The sequence below is a fragment of the Hypanus sabinus genome, chromosome 19 (assembly GCF_030144855.1).
Source record: "Hypanus sabinus isolate sHypSab1 chromosome 19, sHypSab1.hap1, whole genome shotgun sequence".
NCBI classification, from domain to species: Eukaryota; Metazoa; Chordata; class Chondrichthyes; order Myliobatiformes; family Dasyatidae; genus Hypanus; species Hypanus sabinus.
In genome coordinates this window covers 58,967,978-58,988,282 of record NC_082724.1, presented here as the reverse complement: position 1 = coordinate 58,988,282, position 20,305 = coordinate 58,967,978, and the positions used below count along the sequence as shown (strand labels likewise).

Sequence of the window (20,305 nt, the reverse complement as noted above, 5' to 3'; positions counted from 1 at the left end):
GGTCAAGAGGTGGAAGTGTCAGTGGAAGAATGCTTTTGGAACGGTAACATAATTCAGAAGGATTCACAGCAGTTATGAAAGGTATTAAGGTTGGTTCTCAAGGTCTTAAACAAGGGGAACCCTGATTTCAAAAGCACAAGAAAGGACCTAGTGAAATTAGACTGAGAGAAGATGCATGCAGAAAAAAAACCAAATGGGAGTGTTTTAAAAGAGAGTCAGTCAGAGTTCAGAGCCAACAGTGACGAAAGACAAAGGTGACAAGATTAGTGAATTTTGGATAACAAATGATATTTAAAGGGAAAGGGGAAACATTTAAATGGCTAATGTAACAGGAATTGAGAAAGTATCTTGAGGAATACTGAGAGAGCAGGAGAAATCGTAAGAATTGAATTTGTAGGACAAATAGCAACTATGAAATGTCCTTGGCAAGTAAGATTAAGGAGAATTGCAAGACATTCTATAAATATATAAGGAAGAAAAAGTTGGTCCCTTTAGGGACCAAAAGGGTAAATCTATATATGGAGCCAGGAGATGTGGACAACATCCTGAATGAATACAGGACCTGTTCTGCGCTGTATCTCTAAATAAAATAAAATACTTTTTGTCTGTGTTCACCGAGGTGAAGAATGTGGAGGATAATGAGTACGAGAGTGGGGGGTGGTGAGGTTGAGGTTGGCACTATGGTAGATAATCTGGAACATGCCTGTATTAGGAAAAGAGATGTGTTAGATGTCTTGGATAAATTCCCAGATCTTAGTGAGATCTCCCTCAGGTTGTTATGGGAAACAAGAGAGGAGTTTGCTGGGGCCCTGGCAGAGATTTTTGCATCTTCATTAGCCACAGGTAAGTTACCAAAAAACAGGAGGATGACTAATATTTATTTAAGAAGAACAGGAGAGTTGAGCCTGGTTACTGCAAACTGGTGAGCCTTAAGTGGGTGGTGGGGAAATTACTGAAGAAATTCTCAGGATAAGATGTATGCATATTTGGAAAAGGAAAGGATGATCAGAGATAGTCAGGATGGCCTTTTGCAGGGGAAACCATGTTACTAGTTTCATTTTTTTTGATAAGACAACAGTCAAGCATGCTGGAAGATGTTTCTTTGACATTTTATAAGGCATGAGAAAATATCCCACATATTACATTGGTCTGAAAGGTAAGGCACATGGATGCAAGGTGAGCTGGTTAATTGGACCCAAACTTGGCTTGGTGATAGGAAGCAGATGGAGGTGATGGAACATAGTTTTTCTCATTAGAAGTCTATGACCAGTGGTATATTACAGGGATTGGCAGTGGGACCTTCTGATATACAGTATATTCATGACCTGGACATGAATGATTAATCAGTTCGTGGATCTCAGAATCACTGATATGTGTTGTGGATACTGATTGGCAAATGAATGTGCAGAAATATAGACATTGTGCAGGTTAGGCGGTGAAGGGTCTGTCCCTGTGCTGTTCTGTTCTGTGTTCTATGTAAACCACAGACCAATCATACAATATCCTGACATAAAGAGGGTCCATCCATGTAGTCCATGCTGGTTAACAGGATAATCCCGTCATTTCTATTCCCGTTCTTATTAAGAACATAAGAACATAAGAAATAGGAGCAAGAGTAGGCCATCCAGCCCATTGAGCCTGCCCCACCTTTCAATTAGATCATGGCTGATCTATCCATAAACCATCTATGTGCCTTTTCCCCATAACCCTTAATCCCCTTACTATGTAAAAACCTATCTAACTGTATATTTAGTGAGGAAGCCTCAACTGCTACCCTGGGCAGAGAATTCCACAGATTCAATGCTCTCTGGGAAAAACAGTTTCTCTTCATCTCCGTCCTAAATCCTCTCCACTGAATCTTGAGGCAATGTTCCCTGGTTCTAGTCTCACCTACCAATGGAAACAACTTTCCGACTTTTTTCTTATCTATCCCTTTCAAAATTTTGTACGTCTCTATAAGATCCCTTCTCATTCTTCTGAATTCCAGAGAGTATAGTCCCAAGCGACTCAATCTCTCCTCATAAATTAATACCTTCATCTCTGGAATCATCCTGGTGAACCTCCTCTGCACTACCTCCAAAGCCAGTTGTCTTTCACATTCCCATTGACTCCTTGATTCTTCCCATTCTAGAGGCAATTTACAGTAGTTAGTTAACTTCCCAATCCACACATTATCTGTATTCTGGGAGTAAATGGAGCACCTACATTTACAAAGTCCAACCATCAATTAGCACCTGAGGTTGAGGCAGCAGCAAACTTATGTTATGGGTGATGAGAAAACCATGGGGAGATGGGGTCCAGAGTTGCCCCCCCCCATGAACTATGCTGCTAACAAGAGAGAGAGAGAGATAAAGAGGGAGAGAGGCCGCATGCTGCACATGCTGATAATGAGAGAGACACAAGGATTTAAAATTATGGCTTCTCCACTGATTGTTGACTTTACTTCCAAGGACTTTGCCTGCTTGTGTGAATCCTTGCTGACACAGCAGAGTGATGCCAGGTGCCTGCTGAGACAGGAGGGAGTGGCCAGTTTGATGGACATGGTCAGTTGATGGATGGCTGGTACCCCGGTAGGGGAGATAAAAGACGAGTCTGCTGAGACACTGGCAGACACGCCACTGGACACTGAAGGAGTGTTGTGCACCCACAGGAAGGTGGGGGCTTGGAGGATCGATTTGGGGGAATCGGTCAGAGGCTCACAGAGTGTGAAGGCAGACCGGTGGGGGCTTGTGTGTGTGTCCACCCTCGCCTGGGTGACAAGTCCACCACTGAAGAACGGTCTGGCCGGGAACGGAGGGGTCACAGTTAGTGACCACAACAGCACAACAGAACAAGAAGACAATGGAATGTTTGCCTGCTGCAACTGCTCATCTCTCTCTCTCTCTCTCTCTCTCTCGCTCTCTCTCTCTCTCTCTCTCGCGCTCTCTCTCTCTCTCTCCCTCTCTCTCTCTCCAATGTCACAACAGCAACTACCTCAACCCAAACTGAACTCTGCGTTACCTTAAGACTATTCATTTACCCCAGACTACGATAGAGCTTGGTTTTGATTCTTATTCCTGCACTTCTGTATTTATCATTGCTAACCTGTTTTATATGTATATTTGCATTTTTGATACTGTATTACTTAGTTTACTAATAAACACCTTTAGTTACAGTACCACCAGACTCCAACATATCATTCTGTTTCTGCTGGTTTGGTAACTCGGTCACAGGGTACGTGACACTTAAAATTCCAAACTGAATCTCCGATGATAAGATCTGAGCACATAATCACAGATCAGAAGGCCAAGTCTCTAGCTGTTTGTCCGGTACCTGAACTGGACTAGTATCATCCACAGGCTTTCGCTGATTCAGTTAGTCATTAATTATTTGAGTTGTATAGAAGGTTCTTCAGATGCATCACTAATGTGGTTCACTGTGGCATTTTCCGTGGTGGATGACTGGAGTGGGGAATAGAAATGGGTCCTATTTGCTACACTTACAACTTAGACCAACTTGCTAATGAAGTGAATGGCCAGGGCATTTCACTGAGGCAGAAGCCAGACACAGAGCAGCTGAATGGATGATTTGGTAGAGTCAGTTTGCTCTGCTTTGACCTCTGAGCAGATAGATGTTTGACGTTCATTTCTGCACATCTCTTAAAATTGCAGCAAGTGGTCGAAGCCTTGGCCAAAGATTTAAGGGAAATTGTAGAAGTTGCCATCGAACAAAGTCATGAATTTGAATACTGTCTGGGGTAGGAACAGCTCAGGGTAGTGAGAAGAAGCTGACCTCTAGTCAAGAGGAGTATGTGACTGTGAACAAAGTCACCGGGAGACACTGAAGCTAGTGACAGAGAGGACATTATTCAGCACAACAAGGAGGCATCATACTGGACACACTCCTGGAAGATGAGGCCTCCTGACCCAGTGTTGCATCACACTTTATATGTTAAAGAACAAGAGTAACAACAGGACAATTTCGATGGTTACAATGCTTCATAATGTATCCTTTGAATTGCACTGTATTTCAAATACCTAAATGTTCACTCCAACACACCCAAAATGAGTGTTAGGCTATGTCCACACTAGACCGGATAAATTCTCTTCGTTTTGACCCTCCATCCACACTGAAATGGCATTTTCATCCCCTGAAAATGGAGCTTTTCTAAAACACCCTCCAGAGTGTGTAAATTTAAAAACACTGATTGGGCAGAGTAGTGTGGATGGGGTAACAGAAGATTTTTTAAAACAATGTGATGAAGTGCCGGAACAGATGGTGGCGGCTGCGCGGCATTTCATTGTTTTCTTGAATGCACAACCTAACAATTTCAGAGCAGATGGCAACGAGACTGAAGCCAGTAGAAATGTACTCACCAAATACTTTGACCCATAACTTGCTGAATAAATAAGTATACTCACTTTGCCTTGTTTTCTGTCCTTGCTGGTATGAAGGTGGTTTATTTATTTATGCAAGTACTTCTCTGACAATAGATGTGTAACAGCCTAATGTAACATTGTATGGAAATACAAGATAATACTGATGCAGACATGTTTTATACATTTAACAAGCTGCTTTGTTAATGCAACAGAGTTAGTCAGTTTTTCAATGTTCGTTGTCAGCTGGGTCATACTGTCTGTAAACTCCCTGTCAATTGCCTCCACATGCTCCAGTATTTGTTTTTTAGTTTTAAGTCTTCCTGCACAACAGCTAATGCTGTCTGTCGTTTGGCAATTTTGTTTTAAGTTTTTCTAGTCTGTAACTGCACAAACACGCACTTTCATGGCGAGATTCGACACCAAACATGTCGCTTGTTTTCTGTAGATGTGTCCTGCACATGCCCAGTAAGAGGAGATTGCCCAAATACCCATGTTAATGTGGATGGAGGTATTTTCAAAAATGCCAGGTGTGGATGCCTATCATTTTTATGTGAAACCGTCATTTTCAAAATTATCCGGTCCAGTGTGGATGTAGCCTTAATCACCTGTCTCTACAGCTGCATCATGCATATGCAGACATTTTGTGTGAATGGATATTTCCTGGTTTGGCAACAACCCCAGTCTGCAGCTCCAGAAACAGCATTGTTCTCAACTGCATTTTAAATTCAATCTGCAATCCACTTTCAGATCTGAAGACTGGTTGTTGTTGAAATTAACATTTGCTGTATTCCATAACTCCAGAATATGCCCTAACAAGGAGGTTTGTTAGAGTTGAAGATCAGGTGCTTGTTGAAGGTCAACTCAGAGAGATAAAGGTATCTGAAATGTTTAATCTCTTCATGGTAAAGAAGACTTATTACAATTATCTTCTCAAGGTTCCTCATCATAGGCTCATCCAGAAGATTAAGATGTGTGGGATATATGGTGACTTAGCCATTTGGATTCAGAATTGGCTTGGCCATAGAAAATAGAGTAGTGGTTGATGTGATTTCTTCTCTGTACAGAGGTCCATGACAAGTGGTATTCTGCGGAGATCTGAACTGGATTCTCTGTTGTTTGTGATACGTAGAAATGACTTCAATGGTAATGTGGATGAGCGAATGAGTACATTTATAGATGACACAAATGCCATATAGAAAAGCTTCAAAGTGCACTATGTATCTGGTTATTTCTCCAGATTGGTATGTTCTTCAGTGAAGTGGATCCCAGTTTGATGAATGCACTCTACAATGCTTCATTCTACACAAGAAGGGAATCCTATGACTATCAGTCTGTGTGTGGCCCCTCCCATAATACTGACACAGGAGCAGCACCCAGATCCATCTTCATTGTAAGTTTATACTCACTGCTAGAAATCAGGAGATGAGGTATGTCTTCCTCTTTATGTTGTAAATATATTTTATAAAAATATTGGTGATGAGGGTGGGAAAAGCCCTCTCTGATTGGGCTGCAGGAGGTAAGTGATGAAGAAAAACAACAGGAATCCCTCCAGGCTCGATGGTGTTGAAGAGTTAGATCAGCCACACTGCCCATAACAATCAGTACTCATTGTCATCCTCTAGCTAATGCAGTCTCTATGTGACAGGATCTCTGAAAGACTGATGGCTCCAAGAAATTTCTCAAGGGAAAATAGTGAATAAAGTTCAAAATGCAACAAGAGATAAAGTAAATACCCTGAGGGCATGAAAATAGGTAGATGGTATAAATAAACAGGATTATTGCTAAGCGAGAGCTGTTTGAATTTCCATTCACTAACAAAGAACAGTAAGATAATAGGGAAATGGAATGCAGTATAGAAGACTGAAGAAGTAGATGTCACAGGGAGAATGGATGTCTGATTGTACAAGTCTAGTGGCTGGATTTTACAAATTATCAAGTCAAGTCGAGTCAACTTTTATTGTCATTTCGACCATAACTGCTGGTACAGTGCATAGTAAAAATGAGACAACGTTTTTCAGAACCATGGTTTACATGACACAGTACAAAAACTAGACTGAACTATGTAATAAAAAAAAACAGAGAAAGCTATACTAGACTACAGACCTACACTGGACTGCATAAAGTGCACAAAAATAGTGCAGGCATTACAATAAATAATAAACAGGACAGTAGGGCAAGGTGTCAGTCCAGGCTTCGGGTATTGAGGAGTCTGATAGCTTGGGGGGAAGAAACTGTTACATAGTCTGGTCATAAGAGCCTGAATGCTTTGGAGCCTTTTCCCAGATGGCAGGAGGTAGAAGAGATTGTATGAGGGGTGCATGGGGTCCTTCATAATGCTGTTTCCTTTGCGGATGCAGCGTGTAGTATAAATGTCCGTGATGGCGGGAAGAGAGACCCCGATGATCTTCTCCGCTGACCTCACTATCTGCTGCAGGGTCTTGTAATCCGAGATGGTACAATTTCCGAACCAGGCAGTGATGCAGTTGCTCAGGACGCTCTCAATACAACCCCTGTAGAATGTGATGAGGATGGGGGGTGAGAGGTGGACTTTCCTCAGCCTTCACAAAAAGTAGAGACGCTGCTGGGCTTTCTTTGCTATGGAGCTGGTGTTGAGGGACCAGGTGAGATTCTCCGTCAGGTGAAAACCAAGAAATTTGGTGCTCTTTACGATCTCTACCGAGGAGCCATCGATGTTCAGTGGGGAGTGGTCACTCCGTGCCCTCCTGAAGTCAACAACCATCTCTTTTGTTTTGTTCACATTAAGAGACAGGTTGTTGGCTCTGCACCAGTCCGTTAGCCGCTACACCTCCTCTCTGTAAGCTGACTCGTCGTTCTTGCTGATGAGACCCACCACGGTCGTGTCATCGGCGAACTTGATGATATGGTTTGAGCTGTGTGTTGCAGCACAGTCGTGGGTCACCAGAGTGAACAGCAGTGGACTGAGCATGCAACCCTGGGGAGCCCCCGTGCTCAGTGTAATGGTGTTGGAGATGCTGCTTCTGATCTGGACTGACTGAGGTCTCCCAGTCAGGAAGTCTAGGATCCAGTTGCAGAGGAAGGTGTTCAGGCCTAATAGGCCCAGCTTTCTAATCAGTTTCTGAGGGATGATTGTGTTGAATGCTGCACTGAAGTCTATGAACAGCATCCGAACGTTATGTGTCTTTTTTGTCCAGGTGGGTTAGGGCCAGGTGGAGGGTGGTGGCAATGGTGTCATCTGTTGAGCGGTTGGGACTGCAGAGAGTCCAGTGAGGGGGGCAGCAGGGTCTTGATATGCCTCATGATGAGCCTCTCAAAACACTTCATGATGATGGATGTGAGTGCAACAGGACGGTAGTCATTTAGGCAGGACACTGAAGACTTCTTCGGCACGGGGACGATGGTGGCGGCCTTGAAGCACGTTGGAATGGTGGCGCTGCTCAGGGAGATGTTGAAGATATCAGTGAGAACATCTGCTAGCTGGTCTGCACATCCTCTGAGCACTCTAACAGGAATGTTGTCTGGTCCAGCAGCCTTCAGTGGGTTGACCCTGCACAGGGTTCTTCTCACGTCAGCCATGGAGAGACACAGCACCTGGTCATTCGCAGGAAGGGTGGACTTCCTCGTCGCCATGTCATTTTCCGCCTTAAACCGGGCGTAGAAGTTATTCAGCGCATTTGGGAGGGACCTGCACAGTCAGGTGATGTTGTCTTGTAATTGGTGATGTCCTGGATGCCCTTCCACATGCTGTCATGTGTCACCACTGTCCTAGTAACATTATGATAACATTCAAAACATTCAAAATGATGGGGCAGGCAAGTTAATTGGAAATGAAATGGTGGTACATTTAAGAATGGAGGTGACTATCAAATGTACACAGGATGCCTGTGAATTGAGATAAATGATAAGAGGAATAACACACTAATAGGGGTGCACTATGTATAGCACAAAGGATTAAAAGGACAGTTCCAATTATGGGGAAACATTGAGCAATCTCCTGCCCTAGCAAATAAACTGACAGGGAGAAAGAGGAATAAGATGTCTTTCTGGTTCAATAAGCAAGAAGATGAAAAGAATGTCCCAGTATGGGACTCGGTAAGACTAGTACATTGGGATAATATCTAGGGAACAGTGGTGTGGCCAGAACAATGTATAATTATTCAAATACAGCAAGTAATGGATTACAACCCGCAGCGAGGAAAGGTGGTGTTAAGGAAGGTAACTGTTGACATATTTAGCAAGTCAATCTGGGCAGTATCACATCTAGAATAGCAGCTCCTGCTAGAACTTATCTATTGAAGGGTAGCAGGAAATATAAAGCTGTATTTCTCTATTGGCATGTAGAATCTCTGATTAGTGCTTTATGTTTTTGTTTAGCCTACAGTTTCTGATTTGCTGAACCTGGCTTGGTGGAGCTCAGCTGCTGCCTGGTAAGATAATTCTCTTATTTTTCGCGTTGACATCCCACACAGGGTCATACCCTTCAGTACCTCGTGATAAAGTAGGTTGTGTGTGAGCCAAATGATTATGTATTTTGTGTTTGCGTGTGGTCCTGATGCTGAGTGAAATGGAGTCCAGGGTTCTAATTTGAAAAATAATTCCTATTTACCTTGCAAGATTTATAATTGAAAGATTCTCACTCTGTCATTGAGTTGCTAATTTCTTTCCTCAAAGTGAGACCCTGTTGCCCAATATTATTGGCCAGTCTCTGAGAACAGAAGCCTCAACTCCACTCTTGGACTTGATCAACAGTCAAGGAGTTGATATTAAAATCACCATCCCTGTAGATCACATGGTAAATTGAAAGGAGCTTCCTTATTCACAATATTTGGTGCATTAATTCCTATGTGAAGTCAGTGGAGTCTTTCATAAGTTAAATAGGACCTTGAAGCGTCGCTCAATGTAATGAACAGTTATAACACCCTGGTGACAAGAAATAATGCCTCCACTATATGGCATAAATCCATGGGAAGCATTCGCCTTAGACAGTGTGCCTGGCTGAGTACTGAAGTCATATGTTAATCAACTGACTGGAGTGTTTACGGGCATCAGCAGCACTTACATCCGCAGTGATTAACTGTGTTGAGAGGCTGGTGTTGAAGCATTATCAGCTCCTGTCTGAGTGGCAACTTGGATCCACTCCAGTTTGTCTACCGAAGCAACAGGTCTTTATCTACTATAGCTCAGCATTTAATAGCATCATCCCCTCAAAACTAATCAGTAACCTCCAAGACCTGGGAAGTATTGGGATCCTGGATTCCCTCACTTTCAGACCCCAGTCAGTTCGGACTGGCAACACAACCTGCAATTTCGATCCACAATTTCGATCAGCACAGGAGCACCACAGGAATGTGTACTTAGCCCCTTGCTCTACGCACTTCACACCAATGCCTGTGTGGCTAAGTACAGCTCCAACACCATACACAAGTTTGCTAATGACATCATTGTTGTGGGCTATAAAGATAAATCTGCATACAGGAGGGAGATCAGAAACTTGGCTGGGTGGTATAACAACAACCTGTCACGCAATGTCAATCAGACCAGCAAACTGATTGTAGACTTTAGGAAAGGGAAACCAGAGGTCCATGAGCCGGTACTCATCGGAGGACCAGAGGTGGAGAAGGTCAGTAAATTTAAATTCCTGGGTGCCACTATCTCAGAGGGCCTGTCCTGGACCAATCATAAAAATATAATTAAAAAGAAAGCAATGTCATCAAAAACCTTGGCAAATTTCTATAGATGTATTTTGGAAAGTGTGCTGACTGGCTGCATTACAGCCTGGTATGGGAACACCAATACCTACAAAAGGCAGTAGATTCAGCCCAGTACATCACGGGTAAAACTCTCCCAAACATTGAGCACATCTACATTAAACGTTGTCGTAGAAAACCAGCGTCCATCATTAGAGATCCTCGCACCCAGGCCATGCTGCTGCTAGCAGGTAGAAAGTACAAGAGCCTGAGGACTTGCACCACCAGGTTTAAGAACAGTTACTATCCCTCAACCATCAGGCTCTTGAACATAAGGGGATAACTACACTCATTCTATTTCTGGTGTTTCAAATTTCTGGCCATTCTATTTCAAATGGCCTCACTTTATCTTATATTTCCTGCTCCTTCATTTCACGTTATTTCATATTCATTAATTATTGCTGCTTATTTATATTTGCATTTGCACAGTTTGTTGATCATTGATCCAGGTTACAGTTACTGTTCTATAGATTTGCTGAGTATGCACACAGGAAAAGCAATCTCAGGTTTGTATGTACTCCGATAATAAATTTTACTTTGAACTTTGAACCTCTTACTTTGACACTCTAAGGTAGCCACCTGCCTCAGGCAGGCTTCAATCATACGAGTGCCCAAGAAAAGCATGGTTACCTGTCTCATGGTTACCTGACTATACCCCAGTAGCACTTACATCATTGTGATGTATTTATTTGAGAGGTTCTTCATGAATCATATCAGCTTGCTCCTGAGGAGTGACCTGCATCCACTCCAATTTGCCTACTATTCCAACAGATCAACAGCAGATGCTATTTCATTGGCTCTTCACTCATCTCTGCAATACCTGGGCAATGAAGATGCGTACATCAGGATGTTCTTCATTGACTACAGCTCAGCATTGAGCACTATCATCCCCTCAAAATTAATCATTAGGTTCCAAGATCTGGCCCTCAATACTTCCCTGTGAAACTGGATCCTCGAGTTCTTCAGTTAGTAGGGATTGGCAACGGCAGCTCCTCCACATTCACCATCAGCACATGTGCAGCACAAAGCTGTGTGCTCAGCCCCTGCTCTACACTTATGTCTGGATGGCTAAGTTCAGCCCCAATGCTGTATTTAAGTTTGCTGACAACACTACTGTTGTTAGTCGGATCAAAAGGTGGGGCAAAATGGCATATAGAAGGGAGATTGAAAATCTGGTTGCATCGTGCCACAACAATAACGTCTCACTCGACATCAGCAAAACCATAAAGCTGATTTTAGACTAGAGGAAGAAGAAACCAAAGGTCCATGTGCCAGTCCGCATTAGGGGATCAGATGTGGAGAAGGTCAGTAACTTTAGATTCTTTGGCATTAGCATACCAGGGGGCCATCATAAAGAAGGCACAATAGCATGTTTACTTGCTAAGATGTTTGTTAGAAGATTTGGCATATCACCAAAAAGTTTGACGGACTTCGATAGATGCAGGGGTAGCACAGTGGCATGTCAGTTAGCATAACACTTCGACAGCACATGCAATCTGGGTTCAATTTCACTGTCTGCAAGGAGTTTATATATTCTCCCCGTGACCACGTGTGCTTGCTCTGCTTTCCTCCCATACTCCAAGGGTGAGGAGGAAAATGGGTCACATGGGTATAATTGGGCCAGCACTGTCTCAATGGGACAGAAGGGCCTGTTTTGTGCTGTCTCTCTAAATAAATAGATAAAATGCACAGTGGAGAGTCTCCAGATTGGATTCATCATGGTCTGGTATGGAAACACCAATGCCCAGGAATGGAAAAGGCTACAGAGAGTGATGGATGCAGCTCCATCCTTCAGAAGCAAAGACCTCCCACCGTTAAACACGTTTACATGCAGTGCTACCACAAGTAAGCAGCATCAATAAGCAAGGTCCCCACCTTTTCACTATTACCTTAAAGCATGAGGCACAGGGTGCCTTAGGTCTCACCCCACCAGGTTCAGGAACAGTTAACCATCAGGCTCCTAAACCGGCATTGATAACTTCACTCACAACAAATCTGAGCTGATTCTACAACCTACAGACTCACTCTCATGGACTCTTTACAACTCATGTTCTCAATATAACTTCTTATTTGCACAGTTTGTCTTCTTTTGCATATTGCTGTTTGTCTGTCTTTGTTTAAGTATAATTTTTTGCAAATTCTATTGTATTTATTTTCCTATAAATGTCTGCAAGAAAATGAATCTCTAGGTAACATACAGTATATGTACTTTGATACTTAATTTTACGTTGAACTTTGCAGCTGTGTTTCCATTTCTTTATTACCAACACAGTAATGATGTGATTGTCTTTTACCTTCTTCTGCTAGGTCTTTATTGCAACAGTTGTTGTACACGTTAACCTTCCAGATCAGCTTCCAAGCAGGTACAAATCAATGATGTCTCTCTTCAGGGTGGGTGAAGTGCAAAGAAAAAGAACTAAACAAATCACTTAGGCCTTGGATTTACAATCTAAAGCTCTTATGTAATATCAGAAGTATGAAAAAAATCAATCCAGCATGCTCTGGGTAACATTCAGCGACCTCGTGTAATGGAGAAGAGAACGGGTTCTACACATGGGGCATTGTGTCCATCAGGAGAGTTACATTATTTGTCAGCATACTGGATAGCTGGGTTTCAGTCTTTCAGTCACTATCAGACATTTGGCCACACCTTGTGATTGTCATGTTTAACATTCATCTATAGGTACACAACGTGAAGTCCTCCAGGGGTTTCAAACTGTGGATCTGTATTTGTACTCAGAACATTTATTTTGCCAGTGATATTTATTCCATGCCTTGGACTTCCAAGGGCTTCTTGAAGAGGGTAAGGGCAAGAGGGGCAAGTATGAAGGGCCCTCACACAGATGAGATAGGATGGGGCTTTTGATCAATTTCTCTGGCAGAGCATCATGAGAAGATGGGCCAGAAGCCTAGATCCACCTCTTCCTCAAATGAAGAGGAAAATAATGACAAGGGAAGGCAACAAGATTACCAGGAGCATTGAGGGATGAAGCTTGTTAGGGATATTGTTGAGAGGAGAAGGAGGTGTGCCTGTTTCCTCTCAGACAGGAGACACTAAGATTCTCAGCTATGTTGGCCATTACCACTACTGTCCCTCAACTGACTGTGGTGCCCAGTCAGAAAAAGCCCAGCATCAGGGGAGCCATTTCACCCAGACACACTTACCAAGGTTACTCACAGCAAGGCTGAAGAATGTCCCTGAATCTTAACAAACATTAAATATTCTTCATCACCAAATGCTATTTACAGTTGCTGCTTTCAGCTTAGTTATCTGAACTAGTTGCATTCATGAATATTTCTTCTCTTTCCTTTATTAGCAGATGACACATTGGCAGACAGCACTGAACTGAGAGAGACAAGCTGTGTCACCAAGCAGACACAGTACTACTTTGGCAGCAACAGAAGATCCTACAGCAATTTAATTGATTGCAACAACTGCTCCAGGTTTGTAACTGAGTCAATAGTCCATGGCAACTCCCATAGAAATAAACCCAATGTAAAAGCTGACTAATTAATAGTTCAAAGACCCTGTCTGACCTCTGCCTTAGTCAGGACAAGAATCCCAATGTTGGACTCCACCCTCCTGTTGCCAAAGGATGGGGGAATTCCATTATGGAATCATGACCATCAAATGACATAGGGGTTGTGTTTAGATGTGATGTTTCAAGTCCAATATCAACTGCAAAATTGGAGAATTTTCAAAAAGGAAAGGAAAATGCAGTCACATGTATAGGGATTGCTGCTCCAGAAGTTAAGGTAGAGCCTTAACTGGCTGCTGGGCCGGTGCAGAGAGACAACTGCAGTAGCTAAATAACCCAGAATTGGTGTTGGAGTATAACATACTTAAAGAGCCATCCTACAGCAAAGGGTCAGTTTGAGCCCCAGTCCACTGTCATCACCGATTAAGTGGACTCTGAAAACGTTCACTCGTTCCTCAATCACTCCCTATTTACTTGTGCACAAGGGGAACAGCACAACCCCTGTCACAAAACTGCTCTGAAATCCGAACAAAGGAATACCATTTTTATATAGAATTGACCAGCAGTTACAGATATTAACTAAATTTCTTACTTGCATGGTCAATCACTATTCACAATACAGGTGTTTAAAGTCAATAAAACTAAAAGCTAACAACTTAGGACGTTTTGAGGTTACTTCAGTTACTTTAGTTGTTAGTTGATACATGCCTTGCATCCTTCAATTATGTCCTTATCTTGTCTCAAGGACTCCAGAACCCTGCTGTGCAAAGGGAAGCTATCCTCTTCAATGGCCTTTCTTGCCTGGCTGACTGCACATGATCTGTAAGCTGTTCTTGCCTGAACATTATCTTAATCCTTATCTTGCTGCAACTTCCAATCCACTTCCTCTGCTCCCATGCCTTGTGTATCTCGGAGGGAGTCGTGCTGGTTAGTGAAACAAGGAAGTACTGTCATCAGTAGAAACAGGCTGCTTTAAAACTAAGTGTATTTGGCCTTGGTGACTGGGAAACTCCAAAGCTTTTAATATTTTGGATATTTTACTATTCTTGAAAACAATTTTCAGGTTTTGATTGCAGAGAAGACATCTATAACTTTGGTTTTGTTCCATTCTATAGAATCTCTCAGAAGACTGTGTTAGTACAATAGATGCAGACTGTCAGTAAATCTTTATTCTCATCACAGGTTTTATCATGCGCAGAGATTGGCCAGAACCAACCTACTGTTTGTGGTGGCAGAGAAGCTGACCTGTAGTCAGTGTGACAAAACCAAACTGGTCCACGCTGAAGTAAGATGTATCCTGTCACAGCACATTGTTAACATTGGAGCTAAAGGAATGTTCAGAGTTTCACTGTGCTGAAGCGAGAGGATCCAGGGACCTGGTATCAGGATGCAGCTGTTAATGCTGATGTCTCATAGGTCTAACAACCCAGGTGCTGTTTATATTACCATGCACCCTGAGTCTGCACTGCTGTCCTTCATGTGGTCTGTTTGCCTCCCATATCCCAATCGTGTGCCAGGGGATTGATTGGCACTAAAAATGATGTAACTTAATGTAGTTAATGGCAAAAAAAAATCCAAGGAGAGTCATAGAGTTGTAAAGCACAGGAACAGGCTCTTCAGTCTAATATGTCGATGCTGGCCATTTTGTCCATCAATGATAATCCCACATTAGGCCCATCTCCTAAGCCTCGTGAATGCTGTGATTATATTCAGCTCAATTCAGTCCATTTATTGTTATTTAACCATATGAATTTTCATGAATACAGCCAGACGAGACAGCGTTAATATGGGGTCAAGGTGTAAAGACACATTACCAACAGTCACACACAGTAAGCACACACTAGATCACAATCACGCAATAAGAGTCCTGATGATCACCCCACTCTTCCCCACCGCACCTGACTCCACGGTTTGATGCATACAAGTCGACTGTCAATGCCCGTTAGGTGACACTGTGGCTTTGAGGCTCAGTCCTTTTCCCTGCGCCCGATCCCCACTCGACGAATCCATGGCTTTGAGGCCCAGTCCACACGTATACAAAACACAACCCGACAAATATCTATGTGTATAGTCCAGACCCCCAGTCCATTTTAAATCTTCAGTTGCCACAACTGCGCCACACTGCCCCCGGTAGAACGTGATGGCTCAGGCACCTCATCTTCAACGGTTGAAAAGCAAGCAACCCACAGTGTGAGGCCTGAGCCCATTGAACATAGAAATCTACAGCACATTATAGGCCCTTCAGCCCAGAATGTTCTACTCTAGAAACTGCCTAGAATTTTCCTACTGCATAGCCTGCTATTTTTCTAAACTCCATATACCTATCTAAGAGACTCTTAAAAGACTCTATCGTATCTGCCTTTACCACTGTCACTGGCAGTGCATTCCATGCACCCACCACTCTCTGTGTGAAAAACTTGCCTCTGACACACCTACTTAAAAGCACCTTAAAACTATGCCCCCTCATGTCAGCCATTTCAGCCGTGGGAAAAAGCCTCTGACTATCCACACGATCAATGCCTCTCATCATCTTAGACACCTCTATCAGGTGTTACGTATTCAGGCAACAATAAATATATGAGATCGGCAAGGGTTTCTTATAACAAACAACACGTTTATTAAACACCGAAAACAAACCCCCCAAAAGTAAACAAACACTACCGTAACCGGAAACAGCTGCTGAGCAGCTGTTCAAACAGTTCGTAAAGTGATATTCCAAAACAGTTCTTTAAAGTGGTATTGCCAAAAGTTCAATACCCTCACAGTCCATTTAAAAGGAGAGACTTTACAGGACGATTTAAATTCTCCTTCACGTCGCTTGCTTCGATCCCCGACATCGAACTTCCCACGAAGAATTCACGAAACAGAACGGCTTAAAGGCACTGACCTTTCCTTCTTCACTACCTTCAATCCTTTCTAGTTAAACCTAGGGATTAACACGAAGATAGTCAACGAAATCCTTCCAAATAAGGATCAAACAAAGGTCGCCCCCGTTTCACCGTAGAAAGCGATTCTCCTTGATCTTTAACTTCCAACTTTGAATCTTCACTCTCCTCTAATTGCGAAATAACAGAATCATAAAGAACCTGCTGGCGATGACCTTTTAAACTTTAGACATTAAATAAAAACTTCATCCTTCAACTAAACTGCGTCATCACTTCAAACACGCAGTGGCATGAAGTCAACTTGGCAAATCCAGCCACGAACTGCCCCTCCTCACAGGGTGGGGTCTACCTTTTATAACCTGTAAAAAAAACCCGTCACATGATCTCTACTGGCAGGAAAATGACATCACCACCATCACAAGACCATCACCTCAAGTCCAGTACAGCTTCAACTCCAGTCACATGACAAGGGCACCACTGTCATGTGTCACGAGTACATAACACCTCCCTCCAAAAAAAACATTTTTGGTCTGACAAGAACAAAAATTTTTTAACAATTGCTTACAAGAAAAACAAAGGTATAAATTTTATAACATACACAATACACAACACCATCATATAACAGCTTATAAGTCACAATACAGTAGGAGTGTTACAATTGAAAAGAAAACCACTCCATAAAAAAAAATTACAGTGTACATTCAACATCGGGATAGACAATCAGCAACCACATTATCTTTACCTTTAATATGTCATCACAATATTGTACTCTTGTAACATCAAACTCCAATTTAATAACCTTCTGTTTTTGTTTTTCATCTTACTCAGAAAAACTAACGGATTATGATCAGTGTAAACAATAAGTGGTTTCTGAGTTGTACTAACATATACCTCAAAATATTCCAAAGCTAAAACAAGAGATAACAATTCTTTCTCTATTGTCGAATAATTTCTTTGATGCTTATTAAATTTCTTAGAAAAGTAAGCTACTGGATGATCAACCTCATCACCCTCATTCCTTTGCATTAATACTGCTCCTGCAGCCTCATCACTAGCATCCACAGCCAATGAAAAAGGTTTTCCAAAGTCAGGTGCCTTAAGCACAGGTTGTTGACATATCATTGTTTTCAATTTTTCAAATGCTTCTTGACAAGGCACCGTCCATACAAACTTCTCATTCTTCCGCAGAAGGTTAGTTAATGGAAGGGCAACATTAGCAAAATTCTTACAAAATTTCCGATAATATCCTACCATTCCCAAAAACCTTCTGAGAGTTTTTTTCCCCGTTGGAGTGGGAATCTCTAAAATTGCCTGAACTTTTGCCTGAACAGGAGCTACCTTACCTTGACCCACAACATAACCAAGGTAAGTCACAGTGGCATGTCCAAATTCACTCTTAGCTAAATTAATAGTTAAGTTAGCTTTTGAAAGCCTTTCAAACAATTTCTCCATCGCAATAATGTGTGCTTCCCAAGTATCATTTCCTGTCACTAAATCATCAACATAAGCATCAGTATCTTTCAATCCCTGAATCACAAAGTTAATCATCCTCTGGAAAGTACCTGGGGCATTCTTCATCCCAAATGGAAGAACATTATACTCATATAACCCAGATGTAGTTACAAATGCAGAAATCTCTCTACCTCTGTCCGTTAATGGAACACACCAATACCCTTTCAATAAATCAATCTTTGTAAGGAACTTTGCCTTTCCAACTTTATCTACACAATCATCTACTCTAGGAATTGGATATGCATCTGTTTTCGTTACAGCATTCACCTTCCTATAATCCGTACAAAACCTAATACTACCATCTGGCTTTGGCACCATAACACATGGCGAACTCCAATTCGAGTTAGAATGTCTAATGATATTATTCTCTAACATATATTCAATTTCTTTCTCAGCAAGTTCACATTTTTCCTTGTTCATCCTATATGGATGTTGTTTAATAGGTTTGGCATCCCCAACATCTACATCATGTGAAGCTATAGTAGTCCTTCTCGGAACATCTGGAAACAACTCCCTATATTTAAAAATCAACTCCTTCATCTGTTGTCTCTGATCTAACTGTAAATGTGCTAATTTTTCATCAATATTTTCCAGAATGGTTGAATTTGGTAACCTAACAGAAACAATGTTGGATTTAGAATGAAAGTCAGATGAATCATCTATCATGTTCCTAGTTAAATCAAACTCATTCTCACTAACCACAACAGTCACAGTATCAGATTGTTTCTCAAAATATGGTTTCAACATATTTATATGGCAAAGTTGTGTTGACCTTCTACGATCTGGAGTTTTTACCACGTAATCCACATCATTGATTTTAGACACAATTTCATAAGGACCATGAAATCTAGCTTGTAAAGAATTTGTCTGCACTGGGAAAAGAACCAACACCTTATCTCCAGGCTTAAACATCCTCATCCTAGCGTCTTTATCATACCAAGTCTTCATTTTCTCCTGAGCCAACTTTAAATTTTCCTTAGCTAAGCTACAAGCTTTATGTAACCTGTCCTTAAATTTCAACACATAGTCCAACAAATTAGTGTGTACTGTTCTTTCAACAAAGCTAAAGGTCCTCTAACTCTATGCCCAAACACAAGTTCAAATGGACTAAAACCTAAAGATTCCTGTACCGATTCCCTTACTGCAAATAAAAGTAAGTTTATACCCTCATTCCAGTCACTTTCATTTTCCACACAAAATGTCCTAATCATATTCTTGAGGGTAGAATGAAACCTCTCCAAGGCACCCTGCGATTCCAAATGGTATGCAGACGAAGTGATTTGCTTAGCTCCCAATTTATAAACTATCTGTTGAAACAATCCAGACATAAAATTACTGCCTTGATCAGTTTGTATCTCCTTAGGTAATCCAAAATAAGTAAAAAAATTTATAACGGCCTTTGTCACAGTCTTAGCTTTTATATTCCTAAGTGGTACTGCCTCTGGAAACCTAGAAGAAGTACACATGATAGTCAACAAATACTGATAACCAGTTTTTGTCTCTGGTAATGGACCAACACAATCTACAATAACTTTAGAAAATGGTTCACCAAATGCTGGGATAGGTTGTAATGGAGCTACTGGTGTAACCTGATTTGGTTTACCCACAATTTGACAAGTATGGCACGTTTTACAAAACATCGCCACATCTTTTCTTAGACCAGGCCAGTAAAAATGTTTTAAAATCTTGTCCACAGTTTTCCTTGCCCCTTGATGTCCACCTAAAGGCACACTATGAGCTAAAGTCAAAATCTCATTTCGATAAGCTTTTGGAACAACTACCTGGTAAACAACATTCCAATCCTCACTTGCAGGAATTGTAGGTGATCTCCACTTCCTCATCAACACTCCTTTTTCCAAGTAATATCCTACTGGCACCTTATCAATTTCACTATCTAGTAAAACCTGCTCTTTTAATTTTATAATCTCAGAGTCTCTACTCTGCTCTGCTATCATCTCCTTCCTAGACAAAGATAAATCTTTATAGTCAGACTTACTCCCAGATTCTTGTTCAAACAACGAAGATAAGAAAGTCTCTGACACATCCTCAAAACTCGAATCCTGAGTTGAACAGTCCTGAATAACAACCTCATTCTGCGCATCAATCTTTTTAGCCATAGCTCTAGTCACAACACGGGAAGAATCTGTGTTAGAATTCAACTCTGGTTCCTCTGACTCCATTGTCAAATGCACTTAAGGAAAACTTGTCCACCTGCCAAGTCATTACCTAACAATAAAGAAATACCCTTCACAGGTAAGCTATGCTGTAATCCTACTTTAACAAATCCTGTAACTAACCCCGACTTTAAATTTACTTTATGTAAATGTACAGGCATAAAATCACTT

At 41.7% G+C, this 20,305-nt stretch overlaps 1 protein-coding gene across 12 annotated transcripts in view; it reads left to right on the top strand.

Annotated features, from left to right (window-relative positions):
• Nucleotides 1-20,305, top strand: part of cacna2d2a (calcium channel, voltage-dependent, alpha 2/delta subunit 2a) — a 909,486-nt gene that overhangs the window by 870,066 nt on the left and 19,115 nt on the right. For 5 of the 12 annotated variants that reach the window (XM_059944501.1, XM_059944502.1, XM_059944499.1 and 2 more), the window contains 5 exons: nt 5,596-5,748; nt 8,712-8,764; nt 12,392-12,447; nt 13,402-13,528; nt 14,746-14,855. In XM_059944501.1, the coding sequence (XP_059800484.1) occupies nt 5,596-5,748; nt 8,712-8,764; nt 12,392-12,447; nt 13,402-13,528; nt 14,746-14,855 (499 nt within the window). Of the gene's footprint in view, nt 1-2,450; nt 3,147-5,595; nt 5,749-8,711; nt 8,765-12,391; nt 12,448-13,401; nt 13,529-14,745; nt 17,434-20,305 lie in introns of those variants that run through there. The other 7 variants (XM_059944500.1, XM_059944510.1, XM_059944498.1 and 4 more) reach the window with 4 other exon arrangements.